At 44.2% G+C, this 21,318-nt stretch overlaps 1 protein-coding gene across 1 annotated transcript in view; it reads left to right on the top strand.

Moving 5' to 3' along the window:
• The window catches only part of LOC147666007 (dihydrolipoyl dehydrogenase, mitochondrial), a 193,208-nt gene that overhangs the window by 150,594 nt on the left and 21,296 nt on the right, over positions 1–21,318 (top strand). The window contains exons 12-13 of the mRNA XM_086949329.1: positions 11,435–11,572; positions 14,717–14,806. Coding sequence (XP_086805455.1) covers positions 11,435–11,572; positions 14,717–14,806 — 228 coding nt within the window. The remainder of the gene's footprint in view (positions 1–11,434; positions 11,573–14,716; positions 14,807–21,318) is intronic.

The following is a 21,318-nucleotide window of genomic DNA, read 5'->3' as shown; positions in this document are numbered from 1 at the left end:
GGAGTAAGATAAACCAGAGTCTTTCCATGGTGAAGGTATAGCGTGGACACTTTTTATCAACTCTAAAAAGTAAACTCTCGCAGCTGTGCGCTGCCCAGTACATATATATAATCAACAGGAGCGAAAGGGCTTATAAAGCCACTCTTGTACCCCTTTATGAGCAATAATTATAAATCGACAAAAGAGTGACTCAAAAACTGAAAGGGATAATCAATAGCTACCACCAAGCAAAGGGAGAGAAACAGGCAGAGAGTAGTCAGACAAAAAGAATTCCATATAGAGTGCCACAGAAAGAACCCTCAGGCACCAACAAGACAGTTGGTTGCCATTTATCTTCATTGGGTTCTGCATTGAAAGTAGTGATTGAAAATTAAAAGAAGTATGGACTACTCCCCGAACTAATTTATTAGGGGGTAGTTCTAACCTCATTAAAAGTATTCAGTGAAAGTAGTAACAGACGGGAAAGTGGTTATGTTAGTTTGAACCACCCAGTCCTAAACAAAAAACAAATATAGGTCGACATGTTTCTGCTAAAAAGAGCCTATACTCAGCTCAGCGTTCATCAGTACCATATATACCTGCAACAAGTGAGCGAAGCACGCGAAGACTTCACCACCACTTGAAGTAGAAAAAATAGTAAAAAGAGGATTACGACCTTATGTGTAATCGAGACACTGGGAACCTCCTGGTCTCTTCTCCTCCTACGAGTGAGAGATTTATGTCTGTAGAAGAAAAAGAAACAGAACGACAAAAAGGAGTGTATTAAAAATATATTAAAATGGCACTCAATTTCAAGATTTTCGTGATATTTACAAAGATGTGAAGACTGTATTTTATGAAGGTTCAAACACCAACACCCACAAACTGTGTCATAAAATTATATAGAAATGACAGCACAGTGTCTGATCGCTCTCATTGTATTACTTATTTAGTAGTCATGAAATTTAGTATATATTTTATCCTGAAATTCAAAGCGGCCATCATAAGTTTTTAATGAAAATTGTAAGCCAGAAGCCCGTTAAAGTTTTTCTTGAGAATTAACAGAAAAAACATAAGGCTTTGTGCACGCAATCAACCTTCAAAGCAAAAGGTGCGTGAATGAACAGGAAAATTCAGTCCATAATCTCATAAGTGTGTCCAGCAATTTTAAACAGTCCAGCAATCCTCGATTAATTGCACTGCCAGATATTCCTGAGAATTGCACATGTTAAAAAGTTTCATTTATGTATGTATACCTTCACCATCATGGAGAGACTGGAAAATACAACAGATTAATTAGGTCAAGTTAGTCACGTGTGTGATGATTTCACAGCACCGCATAGGCACGCGGCTGGGGAAAATCTTCACGCTCGGGCATCTAAAAGGGGTAATAAAGCCTCAATGTTAAAAGGCTAGTGATACTCAGGGTCATAGTTTGTAAACAGGACGGTTCGTATTTTTGCCGGCAGTGAGAGCACAGAACACTCTGACGCTCTCTCAGAGCTGTCGTTTTGAGAAAGGGTGCACTAATACTGTTATCCTTCCAGTCTCACATGCCGGTATTTGCAAAGCATGTATATCTTTAATGAGCAGCCTGCCGTTTTTGAGGCCGGGTGCACCGATACTGTCAACATGCCAATTTCACACTTCGGTATTTGTAAAGTGTGTATGTCGCTAATGAGCAGCCTGCCGTTTTAAAGCCGTATGCACCGGTACTTTAGACATGCCCGTTTTGCATATCGATGTTAAAAAAAGTATAAATGCCGCTACTGGGCAGTTAGCCGGTTAGTTCTTACCTGGCTCCCGGCGACTACCCGCTTCTGAACCTGCTTGTTGGCCAGAACCGCGGCCTGAAAAAAACACAGAACCGCCATCACCGGAATATTTAACAGCTTGTTCGTGGAAAGGGAGTCCCAGTCACGTGATAGCCAGTGACGTAGAATGAGCTGCCTTGGTTTTCTTAAAGGGGCAGTATCTGTCAATGGCAACATAAAGAGCACTATATTGTGGTCCCTTATGAAGGATAAAAGGTGGACGCTTTCTGACCTCAGTGAGCTATTACATTTTCGGAAAAATCATGCGGTCAACAAGCAATGTGCTAGAGCCATAAACAGGAAAAAAATAAAAACTGCTAGTTTAAATTTTTAATCATGTTGGGTGTTTGTTATTATGAACTAAGAGAAGCACTAGCACTATGCAGCGCTAGTGTCACAAAGGGCACTGATTATTCGTGTGCTGGATAGACCAGCGAATTTTAATCAATAAAGTATTCCAAACTTGAAGTTCCTTTTCATTGCAGTATTTTATTCATACTTCTGGTGATATATTCATAGAGATATTCAATGGTTAATACTCGATGTTCAATTGCTTTTTGCAACAATTCATATGTTCCCAACCATCCATTAATTCCAATGCATTTCGGCCCACTGGCCTTCGTCTGGGAAATCTCTGAAACAAGGAGTGGTATCTGTCACTACTTATACTTTGACAACAGTATTAAATTCACTACATTTTTGACTGGCATCATTAACTTGGAGTTCATACATTGCTAATGCGTCTATTAAAACAACCCGTTTATAATTACACATTCAAATTTGTTATCCGTTGTTAAAACCATAAATGTACCGTTTTTATCTACTGGTAACTAAACCAAGGAAACCTAGCGGTTAGTCTCATAGTTAACAGTACAAATTAGCCAGTAAACGTACTTTGAGGTGAACGTTCAAAGTTTGTGAAGTTCACGAGTCCGTAAATAAGCTCAGGGCATTAAGCGTGATGCAGCAAAGTTACTAAGTAACAGGTCTCGAAGCGCGGTGTTTACAAGCATTCAGAAGCGCTCTGAATAAACGCTCGCTGTGCTACTGTTAAATAAATGTCAGATACTACGAGTGAACTGCCAGCGTTAATGCGAGGTTCCTTTTTTCCAGGTATACGGGAACGCGGGTTCTCTCAGCGCTGTTAACGAAGCTCTCAGCGCGATGCAAGTTGGCGTGTGACGCGTGTGGGTTGTGCTTCAAAGATTTAAAGGCGCGCCTAAACTAGTTAAAGGGCCAGTACAAATATGTGATTATTTAACGGGGCGATGCTGACATTTTATAACGAAACAATAGTTACAGTTAATCATACCATAGAAACAGTATATCATGGTGCACATTAGCATAATCATAACATGACAAGCTTATAAATAGCAGCTAAATTCAGTTCTTTCATTTATCCCCTGAGGGCGCAGTGTTTGTAAATGGAATATCCAGTAATTTTCACGTTTAAGCAAAGTCTTTCTGTTATCGCTCTCCTCATCTTTTTCCACAATTTCCAGTATGCATGCTCTGATCTGGTTAATCTGATGGTTTTGTTCAATGAAATGATTGGCGACCGCTGATTTGGCTACTTTTGTTCTTATATTACTTTTATGTTCAGTCAGTCTTGTTTTAAGTTTACGTTCTGTTTGTCCCACATATGCTTTACCACATGGGCATTTTAACATGTAGATGATGTTTTTCGTGTCGCAGGTTCCATTAACCAGTAGTTTGATTTTATTACCCCGCATTGGGTGAGTGATGGTGTTACCCTCCATGATATTATTGCAGTTGTTTGTTATTATGTCAGAATGTTAATCCCTGAACAATAAAGACTACTGGCTTGAATGTTAAATGGCTTTAGTCAATAGTACCGGGTCAAGGCAGAGAAGCAAAAAAAAACAACAAACACAAGAGACATCTATAGTCATAATGGCCAAATGGGGAACAGTTACACAGGTATATCTAGGGAATTAGCGTCGCATTACTGAACCCCAAGGTATGGCATCGGTTAGGCCAGTTAGGTGTGTACAAAGACGGTATATCCGTCTTTGTTCCCGTTCAAACAAGGGGTTTTCGTTTGTCGAGTTGAGCTGTTCTACAACTGTCCATCTTATATCATTTGGGCAATGGCCAAGTTCGAGAAAGTGTGTGGTTAGTTTTGTAGTAGTCTTGCGACACCTCACGTTGCTGCGGTGTTCCCCAATGTGCAATTTAATCTTTCTCGTGGTCATCCCCACGTATCGGAGACCACAAGGACATGTCACCAGGTAAGTAGGCCACTCTCCTTTCTTCATCCATAACCCCTAGTAGTGACCCAAGCGTCAATTCAGGCTTTATGGGCCCCGGGTCCTGCCTAGAGCCAACTCCCTGCTGGAGCTTTGAGCTTTCAATTCATTCTCAAAGCGAGCCTTGTGCAAGTCTTCACAGAGAAAACTACCACCATGTGGTACTACAATTAGCAGGGTGAAGTGGGGTCCTGGATCCTGTGTCAGGCGGCAGTAACCGTCTGGAGATGGCTGTATCAGCAGAATATCTTTCTGGTTGCAACCCACCTGGTAGGGTCCATGTCCCAGAGCAGACAAACTAACCAGGTGTAATGCGGGAAAGTGACTCTTATTGACATTCTCAACCCCCACTTTGTGCCTGGTACTTGATGGAATTTTGACTGGAAGTGCACTGGATTCCTGCTAACCAGGTCCTTTATTGCAAGATCTCTTTCCGAAAACTGTACAGTAGTTTACCCAGTTGGCAATATCTTTAGCACCTTCTATAAGTCCCTTATAAATGGTACCCAGGACCTGGGGTACTAAAGTGGGTCCACCAAGGGCTGCAGCATGAATTGTACCACCCTAAGAGACCCCTCACCAAACACATGAAAGACTGCCACTTCAGGCTGTGTGTTTTGTTGCAGACAAATCCCTGTGTGCCTTGTGTCCTAACACTGGATGTAGTAGTTGTAAGTCACCCCTACATCAGGTTATACAACCCAATGTCAGGTGCTTAATACTACATGGGGTGTATTGTACCTGAATGCCGCACTGACCTTTCCTCCCATAGGACAACATTGCAGCTTCAATTATTTGCATTTAATGGTCAGCTTTTTTTTAACTGTAAATAATTTCGATTTAAAAACATACTTACCTGACTGAATTGTTTCTGGTGCCTAAACAAATACAAAGATGCGAGTTAGTTTTTGTAAATTGGTGTGGTTCTCCTTTATTGACCAGTGTGTGTATTTTCAGATGTCTTGCGTGCCTTTCTGATGAGCCTAAGGCTGCTCAACCACACTAACCCCTAGAGGAGCACCTAGAGATTGCCTTAGCAAGCCCCCTGTCCACTCATAAGGGAACCCTTGGACTCTTTACAACATGTATCTCATTTTCTTATATAAAGAGCGAGCTTCTTACACATCATCTGAAAGATCATAAGTGGCATCTCCGTCCTAATGTGGTGCAAGGCATCTTCGACCATTGGAGAAGACACTGGCTAGATCTGCTCACTACAGTCCAGAAGGCGCAGTGTCAGCAGTTTGCATGCTAGAGTTTCCTCAAAGGCATTAGTAAGAAGTTTCCTTCTTGCTGCTGTGGAATGAGGGGCTCATGTTCTGATTCCCACTATTCCAGACTGGTTCTTAAGATCATTTTTATCCCTGAATACTGGTGTACAAGAGTGTGGTACCAGAGCTCCTGGGCATTTGTCTTCTAATTCGGGAGTATTGTCTGTCTCAGCAACAGGGTAGATTCCTGCATCAAACTCCGGAGATTGAATAGTGACATCTGAATGCATTTGATGTGCTGATGGAGGTGGTTAATGGCTTCCTTTCAGCCAAACATCATTCTACAAAGTCCATCCAGGCTGCCCTTAGAAGAAATTTGTTGCTTGGTGTGGTACTTAAAATACCAACCCTTTACAGGCCAAACTATCTGATGTTCTTTTGTTTACTTTTTCGTTACATAGCAAGGCAATGCAGTAGTTGACATCAAGGGTGATCTGTGGGCCCTTTCAGACTTTTTTTGTTTATTGGACCAACTATCTTTGCTTAGGTCAGTGGTTGTGTGGTGCGCTTTATTAAGGGTTTGACCAACATGTCCCCCCCAACATGTTTGTGATGCCCTAATGGAACCTGAACCTAATCTTGACATTTCTTATGTGCACACTTTTTGAGCCTCTGCTCCTAATGGCTCTTAATCTTGAAAACAGTTTTCCCTATTGCCATCACATAGGTGCACTGTGTAAGTGAATTGTAAGCATTGTTGTTACAACCCCCATACCACATTCTTTCCAAACAATTTGGTGTTGAGGTCATGGATGGCTTTACAGTCCAAAGTTATGATGCTCTTCCACGTTGGCCAGTCGGTCACACTCCGCTTTCTTTGCTCCACCTCACCTGCCAAAGGATGAGGAGAGACTCCATCACCATCATCTGAAACGGGCATTAAGTTGTTGCAGTATCCGTACAAAAAACTATAAGGTGGATGATCAGCTCTTCATCAGGATTTCAGGTGAAAAGAATGGTAAGGATGTGAAAAAGAGGATGCAATCAATGTGGATAGTTCTGTGGATCAAGATCTGCAACACATTGGCCACAAAAAAGATGTCTAAAGCTCTAGGATTCGATTCCTCAAGGGCCGTGGCAGCTACAGTGTTCTTAGTATGAAGAGTGGCCACTGTTGATATTGGCCAGGCTGCAACATGATTGTCTGTGCATTTGTCCACCAAGAACTACTCCCTTGACAGCCAGGTCCGATGGGATGGTCAATTTGCCCACTCGGTTATGCAGGACCTGCTGGCCTGTGTCCACTGCCTCCACCCTCCACAGTTGGGAGGTGCTGCTATGGGGTCTATTCTAAAGATGAGCAATCTGCAGTTAGAAGTATCCATCAGAAGAGTAACAACCAGAAATAGTGTTGCCAAAGGTAAGCATCCTGCTGTTGTTGCATACGGCACATAGTATAAAGGGTCATGTTTGGGGCAAATGAAAAAAACGAACACTTGCCTGGAGCATTACCTAGACTTGTGCTCTCATTCAATTGTGCTCCACCATTTTTCATGCCAGTTTAAGCAATATGGTGCTCTAGTCATTCACATTTGTATCTGTTTCTCCCATCCGGCATTGAGCATGCAGAGCATTATCTCTAACTTTGTCCATGTCAAAAGACTTCGAGTACATTGCTGCTCATCTCTTTGCCAGAAAGAGTGGCATGTCAACAAATCTGCACAGCATCTTCTTCTGTATGGGTCTCGTCATTAGTCCCTGCAGACAAACCTTGGGTTAAAATGTAACGTTACCTAATGTAATGGAAATAGTGTGTGAAAAATGTTTGTCGCTAGCTGTATTTCACCGGACAAGACAATAGCATTTGTAGAAAGTCTGCCTATTCTGAACTTACAGCATGGGCATCACGCTGGGTGGTAGGGTATAACCTATGTATCGTTTGAGTTTTAAATAGGCATAGTGTAATTAGTTATATTGTATGTATTGAAATCCTATTTCAACACCATTAAGTTCTCCATTGATATATCTGACTCCTCTTGTGTCAGAGGGACTAAAGATGTTTTCATTCTTCCCAAATAATTCTTTACAGTTGGGTTGTTTAATTATTTCTTTTTTCCACCCCTCCACGTGTGAGTAGTGTTTGGAGCAGCAGTTATGCCATAGGGTCTCCAAATATTTCTCTCCAACTATTTTGCAGTGATCTAAGTATCCTACCATATGGTAGAAATTGCGTGTTATGTATGGGGAGCAATTGCCCTAAAGTATCAAAGGTGAGTTCTCAAACAGGGCAGCAATTTTGAGGACCATTACATCTGATTATTTGATGGTGTTCTCTATTGTTGCTGTCTCTCTACATTTGGGATAACACTATAGTGGTGAGACTGGCCAATATGATGAACTGCTCCATTGCAGGAAATGATTCAGAAAAGGGGGTGGTGATGAACAGAGTGTCTGAATTAAGCAGACCACTCTTACCCAGTCCAAAGATCAGGGCTTGATCCATCACCGTTATTTATCTCACTGCCCCATCCCAGCTCAGAACTTGGCTATATGCAAATTAGTCTGCCCCTGGCCCAGTGCATCATGGGAACAGGGCCGAAGACGGCTGAAATGCCAGAAACCGGTCCCCGGTAGCTTGTCTCCCTTCTGGTGAAGAATTGGCTTGGTAGTTTAGTCTGCCCTGTTCCCATGATGCACTGGGCCAGGGACAGACTGATTTGCATATAGCCAGGTTCTGAGCTGGGATGGGGCAGTGAGATAAATAACGGTGATGGATCAAGCCCTGATCTTTGGACTGGGTAAGAGTGGTCTGCTTAATTCAGACACTCTGTTCATCACCACCCCCTTTTCTGAACCATTGCAGGAAAGGCAGCGTCACCAGGACTACCTGGGGTGTCTGAATGATGCATTGCTTCTCGGAATCCGTGTTTGATGGAGAATTATTTTCTGTAAACTCAGTCGTAAATAATGGGTCTGTTTGTTGCTTGTCTCCCAACCACCGTCACCCACCGCAGCTTCTTCCCAGTGTATTAATGCTTATAAACTGATGTGGTCAATCCACCTTTAGTGAGCATCAGCTGAATTTTGTTTAACATGTTTCTGCATCTGCCCCCTCCACAATTCAAATCAATCAACCGTGAGTTTAGCACTTGAAATATGGTTTTAGTGTAATTTTGAAGGTATCTTTGAAAAATAGTATAAATAAATGAGGGAGCAGAACCATCTTGGAAAATACAACTAGACTAATCACGGAGAGCTAAAGCTTTTGCCAAATCTCTGCAGTATTTTGTAATTGCGATAGTCCCTTAGGGGAGTTCCAGTGAATAGCAATGGTCTTATTATAGTAGTCAATTTGAACACTAAGTACTTAAATGTTTCTGCCAGTTTCATGGAGCTTCTTACCAGCCATATTGGAAACGAGCATAGTTTGTTTATAATAACTTTCCTTCCAGGCAGAGTACCAAAGATCTCCAGTTTCAATGGATCAGGAATACAACAGCATGTTATCTGCATATAGAGAGGTCGAATGTATGTATCCGTATATTTCAGTCATCCTATTACTACCTTCTTTCTTTATCAACACAGCTGCTCCCTCAAATGCAAATGCAAACACGAGTGGACACACTGGATACCCCACGCTTGTTACCCTCTCTGCATGGATCAGGAGGCAGAAGTTACTTGATCATATAAAACTCTAACCATTAGGTTGTCTTATCCCTTTGTGGTCTTTTACATCAGACCGCTACCTACATTTTATGCTCCTGCTTCTTAAATGGAACATGCAGGTATTCAGCTTGCAGCCAAGTTAATCTAGTAATCTCCTCCTATCTTGCATATGCTTGCAATGAAGGCACCACCACTTCTGACATGAAAGCTTGCTGTGGTAGTCTGCAAACTCCTTACCAACCTCCTAATGTGATTATGGAATAGAGGTGTTAGGAGAGAGGAAGCCGGGGCATTACGCATACTGTTCTCATTAACCATTGAGACTAGGATCAGCCTTATCCCCTTTAGCATCATGTCTCACTCACTCACTATCTGTCCTTACAGTTTTATTTGACTTTCCATTATTGTTTACTCGTATTGCTCGCTCTCTTTCTCAAGAGAGATAGAGGGCTTCGCAATATGGAGGTCTTATTTTGGCATCTGTTTTTCTGACGGCTCTGTTTAGGAATTTTCTGACTATGTGGGCCCACTGCAAATCCCTCACGCCACTATATTATGTGCTTCCCATTCCCTTATTACATCTCCTGTGGATCCAGCATTCAGGTGCCTCCCTCAGGTTCGCCCTGACAAAAATATCTTCAAGTTAGCCTGTCTGATTCACCAAGATGGAATACTTATATAAATGTAAATGCCAGCATTTGTAAAGCGCACAGCTACCTCTGGAAAGGTGTCCCGGCGCTGGGGGCCGTCTGGAAGAATAAGCTAGCTATTTCCCAGAGTCACATGGTGCTGGGCTAACCTGCCTCCGGAGGCGGGGATTGAACCGTGAATTCCGTGGTCCGGAGTCAGGCACCCTGGCCGCTGCGCCACACCACTTCCATCTGCATACATTGTACGCAGTAGTAATGGATGCTAGTCTCACAGGGTCCGCATCAGGTATTCATCTTCATCAACAAGACCTGATAAATGTGTTATGCGTAGAAACAGGTGAATAAAAGGATAGCTTTTTTTCAGTGGATGGATGGAACACCACACATTTGTAAAGTTCCAGTTCAGTTACTGAACCCTAAATTGTAGTGTTCAGACAGTGCTATAGGTGACCGCTTTGATGGAGCAGAGGGTCATTGGAGGAATGACCAGTGTAGGTCAAGATCAGGTGCACAGTTAAAGTTCCTCCTCAGATTATTGGAGTGTGCACTAGACTAATGAGTTGATTTCCTATTCAGTCAGATACGTTTTATTGAGAGAATAAATACATATTTTGGTTAATGGGCCACCAGCGAAACATCCTTTTAGTACTGTGTATCAACCATCTGAATTGTATTGCTTTTTCGTTATTGTAAGGGATTCCTCATTTCACTCCCAAATCTGTGTACCCATACCATAGGAGTAGTAAGTAATGTTTGTTAAAAGACTTTTCCAACCTTCGTGAAGCTCATCACCTTTGGTCAATTGGGCCACTTAAAGCACTTGACAATGGAGTATATTTTATGTCTTTTAATTGGTTTCCCATCCCTATTATTTTCCAAGTGAGGAAACTGTATTGTTTTAAGCAAGCCATTAGCATCTTGCTTCCTGCGGTATTGCAGCAATTTCCAGGTTCGAGTCTCGTTTACAGAGGTATCATGCTGCAGAGCAGTCCACACAGTTTCCTGATGCTCCCTTTCATTGTAGCTGTTCTCTACAGTAATCTACGTTGTTGTGTGCTGCTGTTGTACCACTTATCTGCTCAATACTGTGCGGTCTCCTGCTGCCATCAAGCAGTAGGTGCCATCTTGAGGGCTGCACCTCTCGCCACTCTGACTCAGCAAAGTCCCATCTTCACTCCTTGTCTGGCCTTGACCTACACACCAAGACATCCTTGGGACACTGAACATCAGCCCTACTGAAAATAGTGTCAGGTCTGTACCCAGGTAATGCATCTTCATTACCTGGGACTGCTGAGCTGTTGTGCAGTGGGGATCATGAGCAGTGATTAGAAATCAAGATGTTCCTCAGCCCATGAGACTTGTGATGGTCTTTACATCCCTCTGAGACTTTGCTTGTGTTGGAAGGCAGACCTGTAATACTGCCCAAAATGAAGTTCTTGTCCCTTCTTGTTCTGGTAGTTTTTATTTGTGTGCTTTTTATTGTTAAGTTATGGTTCTAATGACTCTGTGGTGTATATATGCGGAGTTAAGTGACATCTAAAATATTGATATGAAGTCTTGTAAACAAATCTTTACAAGTTAACACAATTAAGTACCAGTTATTTTAAAAAACAATAATAAAAAAGTAGTGCTATGCACCAAGGACTGACAACCACCACAAGGCACTCTTTCCTGATTCACTCGAAACTGTGCAGCTGAACCACTACGTTGTTAGGTCTTTGCTTACATTATCTGCTCCAATTTCTCACAAATCCAAACCAGCCACTCCAACGTAACTATTAATTGAAGATGAAAATAGTTGTGTGGTCTTCATGTGTTGTAACACATTCTCATTTGTTTTCTAGGGTGTTGAATACAAAGTGGGAAAGTTTCCATTTGCTGCTAACAGTAGAGCCAAAACTAATGCTGACACTGATGGCTTGGTGAAGATCTTGGGTCACAAATCGACAGATAGGATGCTGGGAGCCCACATCCTTGGATCAGTGAGTACCAGGGAAAGATTTGAAATTGCATTGGATGTTCGCATATGTTGAATAAAATATTTTTGCAATATCTTTAGTTTATTCAAGACCTTATTTCTGAACATCTAGTGACACAGAATATGCCAAATTGTTTCTCAGAGTGACTACCACTCTTCCACAGACCATTCCATTCAGTGTACTAGAGAACATATGGATCTTTGCGCTAGAGGACATGCAGAACTGTGCTAAAGAATGCCCATTGCATAAGTATGCCCATAGTCAACTGTATACCACAAAACCTTTTCATATGCACAAGAGAAAAAGTCCAAATGTAACAGTCAGTCTTTCTGACCGTGCCTACAAATAAATGATTTGGTTCACCATAATATTGTCACCACAAACGTGTGCATGTATTATGTCTGGTGTGCCTCTGAAATAAGTAGAGATTTGGAAGTAATAGGAATTAGTTTAAGTTTGGTGCGTCTACAGCGAGATAGACCTCCTCAAGGCGCTACGAAAAAGACTGGGAGGAATCATGAGCAAATTGTGTGCTATGAGGTGGGCATTAGTGCCTTCTAAAGAGGGCAGAGCTTGAGCCTGGGAACTTATGAAATTGCTAGGCAGGTGTGATAAAGTGCCTCTTTTGACACGATTAGCTCCCACTTTTTGCCTGGATATTTATGTGATTTAGATTGTAGTGGACAGGGTCCCTGCCAATGGGGTCTTCTGTGCCAGTGCTTCTTCCCTGAAATCGATTTCCCTATTGGCCCTTAAGACCCCCTGTAAGTCTCTCGTAAAAGATACCTAGGTACCAAGGGCATTGTGGTTGAAGGGGGCCACCTAGGGAACCCTTACCTAGGCCATGCAGACTGCCACTGTAGCAAAGCACCTGACGGCAACGAATATAGACAGCAAAGCATTGAGAGCCTAGCCTCCATTTTGGGACCCAGTATGGTTTCCAGTTTTATGTCGCATGAGTTTGGTGCATGGCTAATGGAACGGATCCCCTCCCAAAACTGTCCTCACTGCCACTCTTAAGTATCCCTGGGCAGACCACCATACGGTGTGTAATCTGTTCTTATCTTCCGGCTGCAAAGTCGCTTCCTGGCCATCCTGCCTTGCCTTCCTCTCCAAAAAGAGACTTAAGTACTGAAGAGAACTCTGCGGGACACACAACAGACTGCAACAGCAGGCCTGGGTGTTATGAAGCAGCAGCCCATTGGTGAATAGTCAGTTTGGTGGCACTCTGGTCACGGTACGACATGGCAATGGGAGGAAATGCATCACACTAAGCAGTATAGGAAACATGGGAGAAGATAGTGTCTGGGAACAAGGACATCTCCAATGCCAGTGTCCTACTTAGGTGCCATACCTATTTACGCATCTCTGGGTTCAAACAGGAGGTAGACCAGCATCACCTCAACCTCCTGTTAGATGGTGAGCACCCTTTTGGACCTCAGATTGAAGAGCTGCTCAGGAAGATCAAAAAAGACAGGGAGATAGCAAAATCCATGAGGGCGCTTCAGTCTACTCACTTTATGGTTTGGATGGATGCCACTCTTAGCTTTCAGGAGCATACTAAGAAGCTAGAAGGTACCTGCTTTGGCCTACTTCGAGGAATGAGACCGTTGGTTTTTTTTATCCATCTACCCGACAGATAGTACAGGCGACCATTCTATCGAGATTGGACTATGCTAACTCACTCCTGTTAGAAGCTGATAAGGCAGAAATGAGCCGTTTGCAATGTGTTCAGAACGCAGCAGCTCGTGTCCTTTCTGAGTCTTCCCAGAACTTGTTCTGTGACTGGGGAAATCCGTCGCCTTCATTGGCTACCTTTGATCAAAAGGATTGAATTTAAAACCTTGTGCTTGACTTATAAAATGTTCTTCCCCTGAGATTCTGTCCAATGTTCAGGTCCCCTATGTACCTACGCGCCAACTTCGATCAGCTGGGCAACATCTAGTTATGGTCCCGCGAGGGAAGCGTCTCCGAGCTGGTGGACGATCTTTTCGCTGCTTGGCAGCTAAATTGCGGAATTCCTTGCCGACGCAGATGCGTTGTCTGGATAGCTTGACGTCTTTCCGCAAGGCTCCGAAGAGCTTTCTCTTTCCCACCGCCTAATCCCTTACTTTTCATTTCACTGCTATAAGCGCCGGGACGCCCTTTTCGCTGAGGCAGCTGTGCGCTACATAAAATATTTAAACATAACATGATGGGCTGTGTCGCACGGAGCCAACCAAAGCCACCTACCAGCTCACAGGGGTTTTGCTCACAAAAAATCTTCTGGATCCAGTCCGACGCCTGGGGAAATTCGAAGGTAAGGAATCTGCAGCTAGATTGAGTTTTTACCAGCCAGATAAGGCATTATCGAAAGTAAGTAACTTATCAATAGGTGCTCACACAGAAGTAATAGAGATAAGGGCAAAGGTGACTGTAGCAAGTATGATGCCACCTCCAAGCAAAGACGTACTCCACTTCCCACCCATGACATGTCACCTGTCGGAGGGTGTTATGCGTTTTCCTCGCTCAAAGGGCAGGGTTCACGTCGGACAAGCGAGACCTAGCTGTGGTCTAACACTGCTTTCGGCTAGAGCTGCACAACATCTCAACATACAACCTCAGTCATTAACACCTTTCTGCAAAAGCGTTTCATAGAACTGGGACTCAAGGAACATAACAGAAGAGACGCATCTTTGATCTTCGACACCTGAATCAATCCATACTAACAGAAGTTTTCTGCCTTAAAACACTGCAGGATGTCATTATCGTCCTTCAACAACAGGGAGACTTTATATGGGGCTCAATCTCAAGGTTACCGATTTACATGCTCTCATCCACCCCACTTATAAGAAATACCTTCACTTTGTGGTAAATGGACTGCCAGTATGAAAGTGCTTTCAAGTAGGGTTAATGACTTAATCAGCTTTCCAATGTCATCCTGAGGTATTTTTTCTTAGCATACAGACACACATCAGCATAGGCCTTAACTGAGCCTTCTGTATATTTTTGGTGATCTGTGTCTCCTGTAATATGATTAGATAAATGTAAATGGTAATTATTCTGGATATCATGTAAGAGAATAAGTCATATTGGTGAATTTGACACGTTTTTGTACATATTAACATTTCTCTCTGTAGTTTCTAATTGAATTGTTGTCCTCTATAGGGTGCAGGAGAGATGATAAATGAAGCTGCACTTGCTATGGAATATGGAGCATCTTGCGAAGATATTGCTAGAGTGTGCCATGCACATCCAGTAAGTAGTGTTGTATTATTGTAATGCTAATGAACTCACATATGTTCGTCCCTTCTGTCTTCATATCTGTAGTAAACACATTCCACCACTGTCTCATCCTATTCTCTTATTTATTGATCAACTACCCATGTATCCACGAAATTACTATCTGGTAGCTCGAGAATCTTTATTGATTCCCATCTCAACTAATCAAGTTTAACCTCTTCGCCGCTAATGACAAGGGTAACTCGTCATGGACTTTCCATTGATTTCAATGGAAATTGCATCACAAGAGTAATTGTACCTTAGCAGCCAAGTGGTTAACTTGGCTGCCAGAACTATGAAATATGCATTACACCTTATAGACAAAATATTTACTAAAGTACAGTAAACATGCACCCAGAGTATAGATTCACGGTCCCTTACTTCTATCTACGTTCCATATGGCACTTTAAGAATTGTTGTATTTCCTTGCTCAGCTCATAGTCCAGGCCTTTGCCTCCCCAACCCTCCCCCACTTACGGTGCCAAGTTAATTACTCTGCTGTCCAGCAAGAGGATCAAAGGCCTCACCATACAATAGAGCCAATATATATATATTTTTTTATTTTATTTAAGAAGTTTTCTTTAGCGCTGGCCAGACCCGGGGGTATCAGAGTGCTTTACAACAGGAGGGAGAGTAAACATAATCATATACAGTTTGAGAGAAGGATAAACGTGTTCATAAGTGTTCAAAAAATTACAATTGTGATGAGCGTCTGAGGTCGCCATAGAGGTAGAGAGGTCTAGGGTTCCAAGGTGCGCCATTGAGGTAGAGAGGGTTAGAGGTAATCTCGATACATAAAGATTAAAGCGGAGAGATTTCTCCGAGCGGCGATGGAGCAAGGCGACGGGTTGGGGAGAGGGGTTGAGGTAGGCAGTGGATGTGCATTACCAGATGACTGACGGCTGGAGGCTTGAGAGTCACGGATTTCAGTTCGGGAAGGAACGGTTGAGGTAGAGGACTTTTAGGAGGCTTCTGAATTTTGCAAAGGAGGGGATAGTTCTGATGACCACAGGGATGGAGTTCCAGATTTTGGATGTGTTTCCTGCAAAGGAGCGGGCTGCGGTTTTTTGTTTACGCGTTTTCAGGGCGATGAGTAAGAGGGAGTTGGAACTCCTGAGGCTTCTAGACTGGCTGGCTTTCTTAAGTTTAGAGGCTAGGTATTCTGGTTTCCCTGTGTGCAGGGCTTTGTGCATGAGGCATGCAGTTTTGAAGCTGGCTAGCAATTCCAGTGGGAGCCATTTTAGTTTTCTGAGAGCGGGAGAAATATGGTCGTATTTTTTTACTCCTGTGACCATTCTGGCAGCTGCATTCAGGGTTGTTTTGAGTGGTGCTAGGTGGGCGAGAGCTGTCCCAGAGAGGACTGCATTCCCGTAGTCTAGTCTGGACAATACAAGTGATTGGGTGGCTTGTTTGAGGTCCAAGGGTGGAATGTGGGGTTTGATTTTGTTGAGAAGCTTCAGGTTGAGGAAGGCACTTTTTGCGGAGTTCTTGATGTGGTTGGTCATGGTTAGCTTGTGATCAAGGGTGATTCCAAGTGATTTTACAGAGCTTGCCAAGGTGAGGTTACCGTTGAGAGCATCGGTTGCTTTCAGCCATTCAACGATTTGCGGATTTTCTTCCTTGTTAGAGATGAAGAGGAATTTGGTTTTCCCCTGATTGAGTTTAAGGTGGTTGGCTGATAACCATTCTTGAACCTCTGAGAGTGTTGTTGAGTCTTAGAATGTCATTGAAGGAGGAGGTTTCCAAATAGATCTGAGTGTCATCTGCATATAGATGGAAGGGGATGTTGGCTTTTTTTAGAATGGTGGTGAGGGGTTCCATATAAATGTTGAGTAATTGAGGGGAGAGAACAGATCCTTGGGGACACCTCTGTTAACGGTTAGAAGTTCAGATGAAAAGGATTTGATTGACCCAGTTCCTAGTAAAGGAAGAGTTGGGCACTAAATCTGCATCCGTCAATTAGTTTGTCACTCTGCTCCTGCAGCTGGACTGCCTTGCACACTGAAACAAAGGAGGGGAGCCAGGTCGCTGGGACCAAACATATGTGGGGCTCGTCTTTGAAGCTCTGGTGGGGAAGGGTCAGGCAGCTTTGTCAGCTGGAAGCGAAGCTGATGTCTCAAGGACGCTCTTTCCACAGACAACTTGAAGTCGCAATGTTCAAATGTTCCAGTATGCTGTGCAAGAGGGTTGAGACAGGTGTGTTTTCATGATGTGGCACCCTGGAATTGGCTAGGGGTGCCTGACTTCTATAAATTTCCATCCCCAGTTAAAAACCCCTCCACAGGGGAGAAACCGATGAGAAGGCCGTGCCAATGGAGAACCCACCAGAGTCCACTGCAAGGTTGGACTGATGGACTTTGACTCCAGCTGATCAGCAGTACTTGGATTGGTCTCTCCAGGGCCAGTGGTTCTGGCCACCTAATGCCCTGTTTGGAATAGTTGGGGGAATGGATGTGCTGGGGAACCATGACACTAATGTGAACTGGTCCTGCGAATAGGTGAACCCCCTTGTGAAAGGATACCCCTGCTGACACATGTGCCCTACAAGACTCCCAAAGGACATTGTAGACACTCTCAATACCTGCCTTGAAGGTCTTCTGAAGAAATGTTCACTTCTGGACAGAATTATGCAAGCACTTCCCACTAATCACAATCCAAGTAATGGGGTTAGGCCTGATCAGATGAGCACAATAAGGGTCACTGAGGGGCCAATAGTGCCGATGGACCTTGTAGGCAGTAATCCAACCAACGACAACAGGATATGTGAACACAATATACTCCCCCCGACAGCACTGACGAACAATCCGTGCGGGGCCTCAGCCCCATTAGATAACAGCCAACCAAGCAGAAAAAAGGCAGTGCCAAGTACATATAAACTCCACCTCCCACCGGAAGCATCACCTTTGGTTGCAGTGTTTATTGGAGTAGACCCACTTGGGGAAGGGGACAGGGAATCCACGGAGGACCTGATCACCAAAGTCAAGAACTGGAGTGCCAACACATGCAGTGGCGATAATATAGCGGAGTTGATCATCCACGCAAGAAGGGTGGGATGGATTGGGAAACAACCCAAATCAACGTTTGGCGACTGTGTGGTTGTTAACTTCTGCAGGGCGGACGTGGCTGACAGACTCTTTTGGGACGGCTCAAAAATCTCTTGGAGGGATCGTCTAAGACCAGTCCCTTTGGGCTTTTTCTACCAACCTCCATCTCTACGCAAACTCAACATCAATTACCAGGCCAGATGGAAGGACAAAAGGTTAGCAACGGCCCGCATAAACACACACGCCCCTCTCTCAAGCCACTCAGCAGCGCCCTTTCCCATCCCGCCCACTTTGTCTCAACAGGCCACCCAGGCAGTATCTCTGGTCGAGGGGACATGTATAAGCTTAACAAACCAGTTCTCTCCCCTGTCGGGCCTGGAGGACATGGACTGACTAGCATCAGATGGAGCTTCCACACCTAGTGAGGTCGCAAGGGCCTCCTTGGCAGTGCCGAAGGATGAAAATGGTTGCAAAATAATTAGCTGGAACATTGCCGGAATTAGCTCAAAAATGAGCGACAGCGAATGGGTCACCTTTGTATCAGAACACGACGTCATCGCTCTGCAAGAAACATGGGACTTGTCATCTAGTTTGTGGCTGGACGGTTTTGTAGGCTTCTCAGTCGCGGCCAGCCCCAGCACTGCAGGCAGAGCGAGGGGAGGCCTCTTGACCCTCTTTTCCCTTGACCTCACGGGTCCACTTAAACAAATTGACTATGACTCCCAAAACTGTCTAATTGTAGAAAGGCAAAGCTGCTCATCTAAAAGTATTCTGTTTATTAATTTCTACAACTCTGTCAACAAAGAATTTGGGGGTAATAACATCACCCAACTGGACACATTTCTAAATACATTTATCCAAAATTCCTCTACCAGCTATGAAATAGTGCTAATGGGAGATTTTAACATTCACCCCTGTAACTCCGGCTGTCCCAGGCAGGGAGCTGTGGAGACTTGGGACCAGGAGGGTCCACACTTCGAACACTCCAGGCCTGGAGAGGAACTGGAGGTCTTCCTGGCCAACTATAACCTTCTTGAATTTACAGCAGGAGAGGGGGTATCTAGAGCACCAACGTACAAGGGCTCTCCCATGGGTTCTGTTATTGATTATATTTTTGTGACCTCTGCCATTCTTGATTGTATCATTTCCTATCGCACTGTATTTTCCCCTTTTAGCGACCATAACCCTGTTTTTTTATCGATCCGCTGGGGGGGAGCGTTGGGACCCATGCCAGGGCAGCCTAAACAGGGCTATATCCTTCGCCCTACAGATCAAGGCAGGCGTTTGAAGTGGGGGAATGTGGTGGCAGACGATTTTTATCAAAACATCGGTCAAGAGATCGAAGAGCAGATTAAAATCTGCCAAGACCCGACCTTCCCAGGCAATGATACTATGGCCGCATTTCAATCAATATGCCACACCGTGGCTGAGAACCTTATGGCACCAAGGGGCAGGGGAGAACCAAAGCCACGCAAATGGTTTGACTCTGCATGCAGTAAGGCCCTTAGAGCTTTAAAAGCTGCCCTTAAAGCTCAACCTAGGGATAGGGCTCTGGTCTCAACGCTGAGAAAAGAGTACAGGCTTGCCACGAAATCTAGAAGGGATAGCATCAAGCAGGAGGCTTGGGAACAACTAACCGACATTAACATCTTGCGGGACAGTAGGCAATTCTGGGCGGTAGTAAACCACCCTTATTTCTCAGAATCTCCCAATGCAGACACTGACTGCGTAATACCAGATGAGAAGTGGCTAGCCCATTTCAGTTCTGTTTATGGTGAGTCGGGGGACCGGCCGCACTTACAAAGCTGTGTTAATTTGGTGGCCACTCCTCTACAGTTTAACAGCAGGGAAGTGGAAAAAGCAATCTGCGCAACAACTAGGAACAAAGCCCCTGGCCCAGATGGGGTGCCAGCTGACTTTTATCTACATTCCCCCAAACTCTGGGCTGGCATCCTGGCCAATGTGTTCACAGCCGCAAATACTTCTCCCCCCCCAAACACGTGGGCCACTTCCACCATAGTGCCTATATTTAAAAAGGGGCGAAGGGACGATCCAGGGTGCTACCGTCCTATCTCCCTGCTGGACTCTGCTATCAAGATCCTGGGCAGAGTCCTTTTAGACAGACTAAGAGATAGCCTGGAGGAGTGTGGGGGTCTGGCCGATATACAGTATGGCTTCAGGGAAAAAAGGGGCACGATAGAACAATGCTCAAATCTCCACCTCTTGATTGCCAAGTATACGGTGGCCAAGGAGGGGTCCTTGTATCTAGCATTCATGGACCTCTCCTCGGCCTTCGACTTGGTCAACAGGTCTAAGCTATGGGAGATTCTGATTAACATGGGAATTGAAGCAGACCTGGTGGCGTTCATAGCATCTATGCATCAGGACCTATTTGCTGCTGTAAGAGTAACCAAAGAGGGAAGATGCACGTCACGCTTTAGATCCCTCCGTGGCGTTAGGCAAGGATGCATACTGGCCCCCCTGTTGTTTACCATCTATATAAATGACTTAGGCAAACACCTAATTGGGGCAGCTAGTGACGTTCCGCGTGTAGGAGAAGTTAAGATCCCTGCTCTCCTATACGCGGACGACGCTGTACTAATAGCACGCACAGGGGTATGCCTTCAAAAACTGCTAGATGCATTTGGGACCTTTATGGACCGGTTGGACCTGAGGGTTAATGCCTCCAAATCGCACACTATGGTCGTAGGTAGACAAGGGAAAAGGGCCAAGAGAGGAATAAAAACCTTTTTCTGTAAAGGGGAGATAGTATCGGGAGTCCCCGTGTTTCCATATCTGGGAGTCCTTTTTGACAGCAGGGGTACCTGGGGCCCACAGATACGCGCAAAAAGCCTAGCGGTCACTAGAACATCCATGGCCATCTTAAGCTTCGCTAAAAGGCTGGGCCATAAACCTATGAAGGCCATTATCCAGGTTTATAACAGCAAATCCCTTCCCGTGGCCTTGTATGGTGCCGCCTTATGGGGCTATGTACGCTTAGATAAAATTCAGGTAGCTGAGAATAGTTTTTTACGCTCAGTCCTGTCCCTCCCCCAATCCTCCCCGGTTTTTTCCATTCATTCAGAACTTGGTATGGATTATATCCAGGACAAACTGAGACTGGCTCCACTAACATACTGGCTTAAGACCTGGTTAAACCCTGAATTATCGTTAAACCACATGATCATGAGGGATGTGATGAGTTTGGAACACAGCCACACGATACCATGGCTGGGGTATTTGCACAAATGTTTTAATGAACTAGGTCGTCCAGATTTATTCACCTCTCCCTCGTGTATCACAAAGCAGGATGTGAGTTTCATAAAAAAACAGTTTATGTCTAGGGCATACATGTTGCGAGAAGAAGTTGAATTATTTAAACCCTCTGTCCGAACGCACTACTTAACTCTCCAGTCACTTGCAATCGAGCCTTATTCATGTTTC

Source organism: Lissotriton vulgaris, unplaced genomic scaffold, assembly GCF_964263255.1.
Source record: "Lissotriton vulgaris unplaced genomic scaffold, aLisVul1.2 SCAFFOLD_1018, whole genome shotgun sequence".
Lineage (NCBI taxonomy): Eukaryota > Metazoa > Chordata > Amphibia > Caudata > Salamandridae > Lissotriton > Lissotriton vulgaris.
Note: the sequence above shows the minus strand (reverse complement) of the source record. Positions and strands in the feature narration are given on the sequence as shown.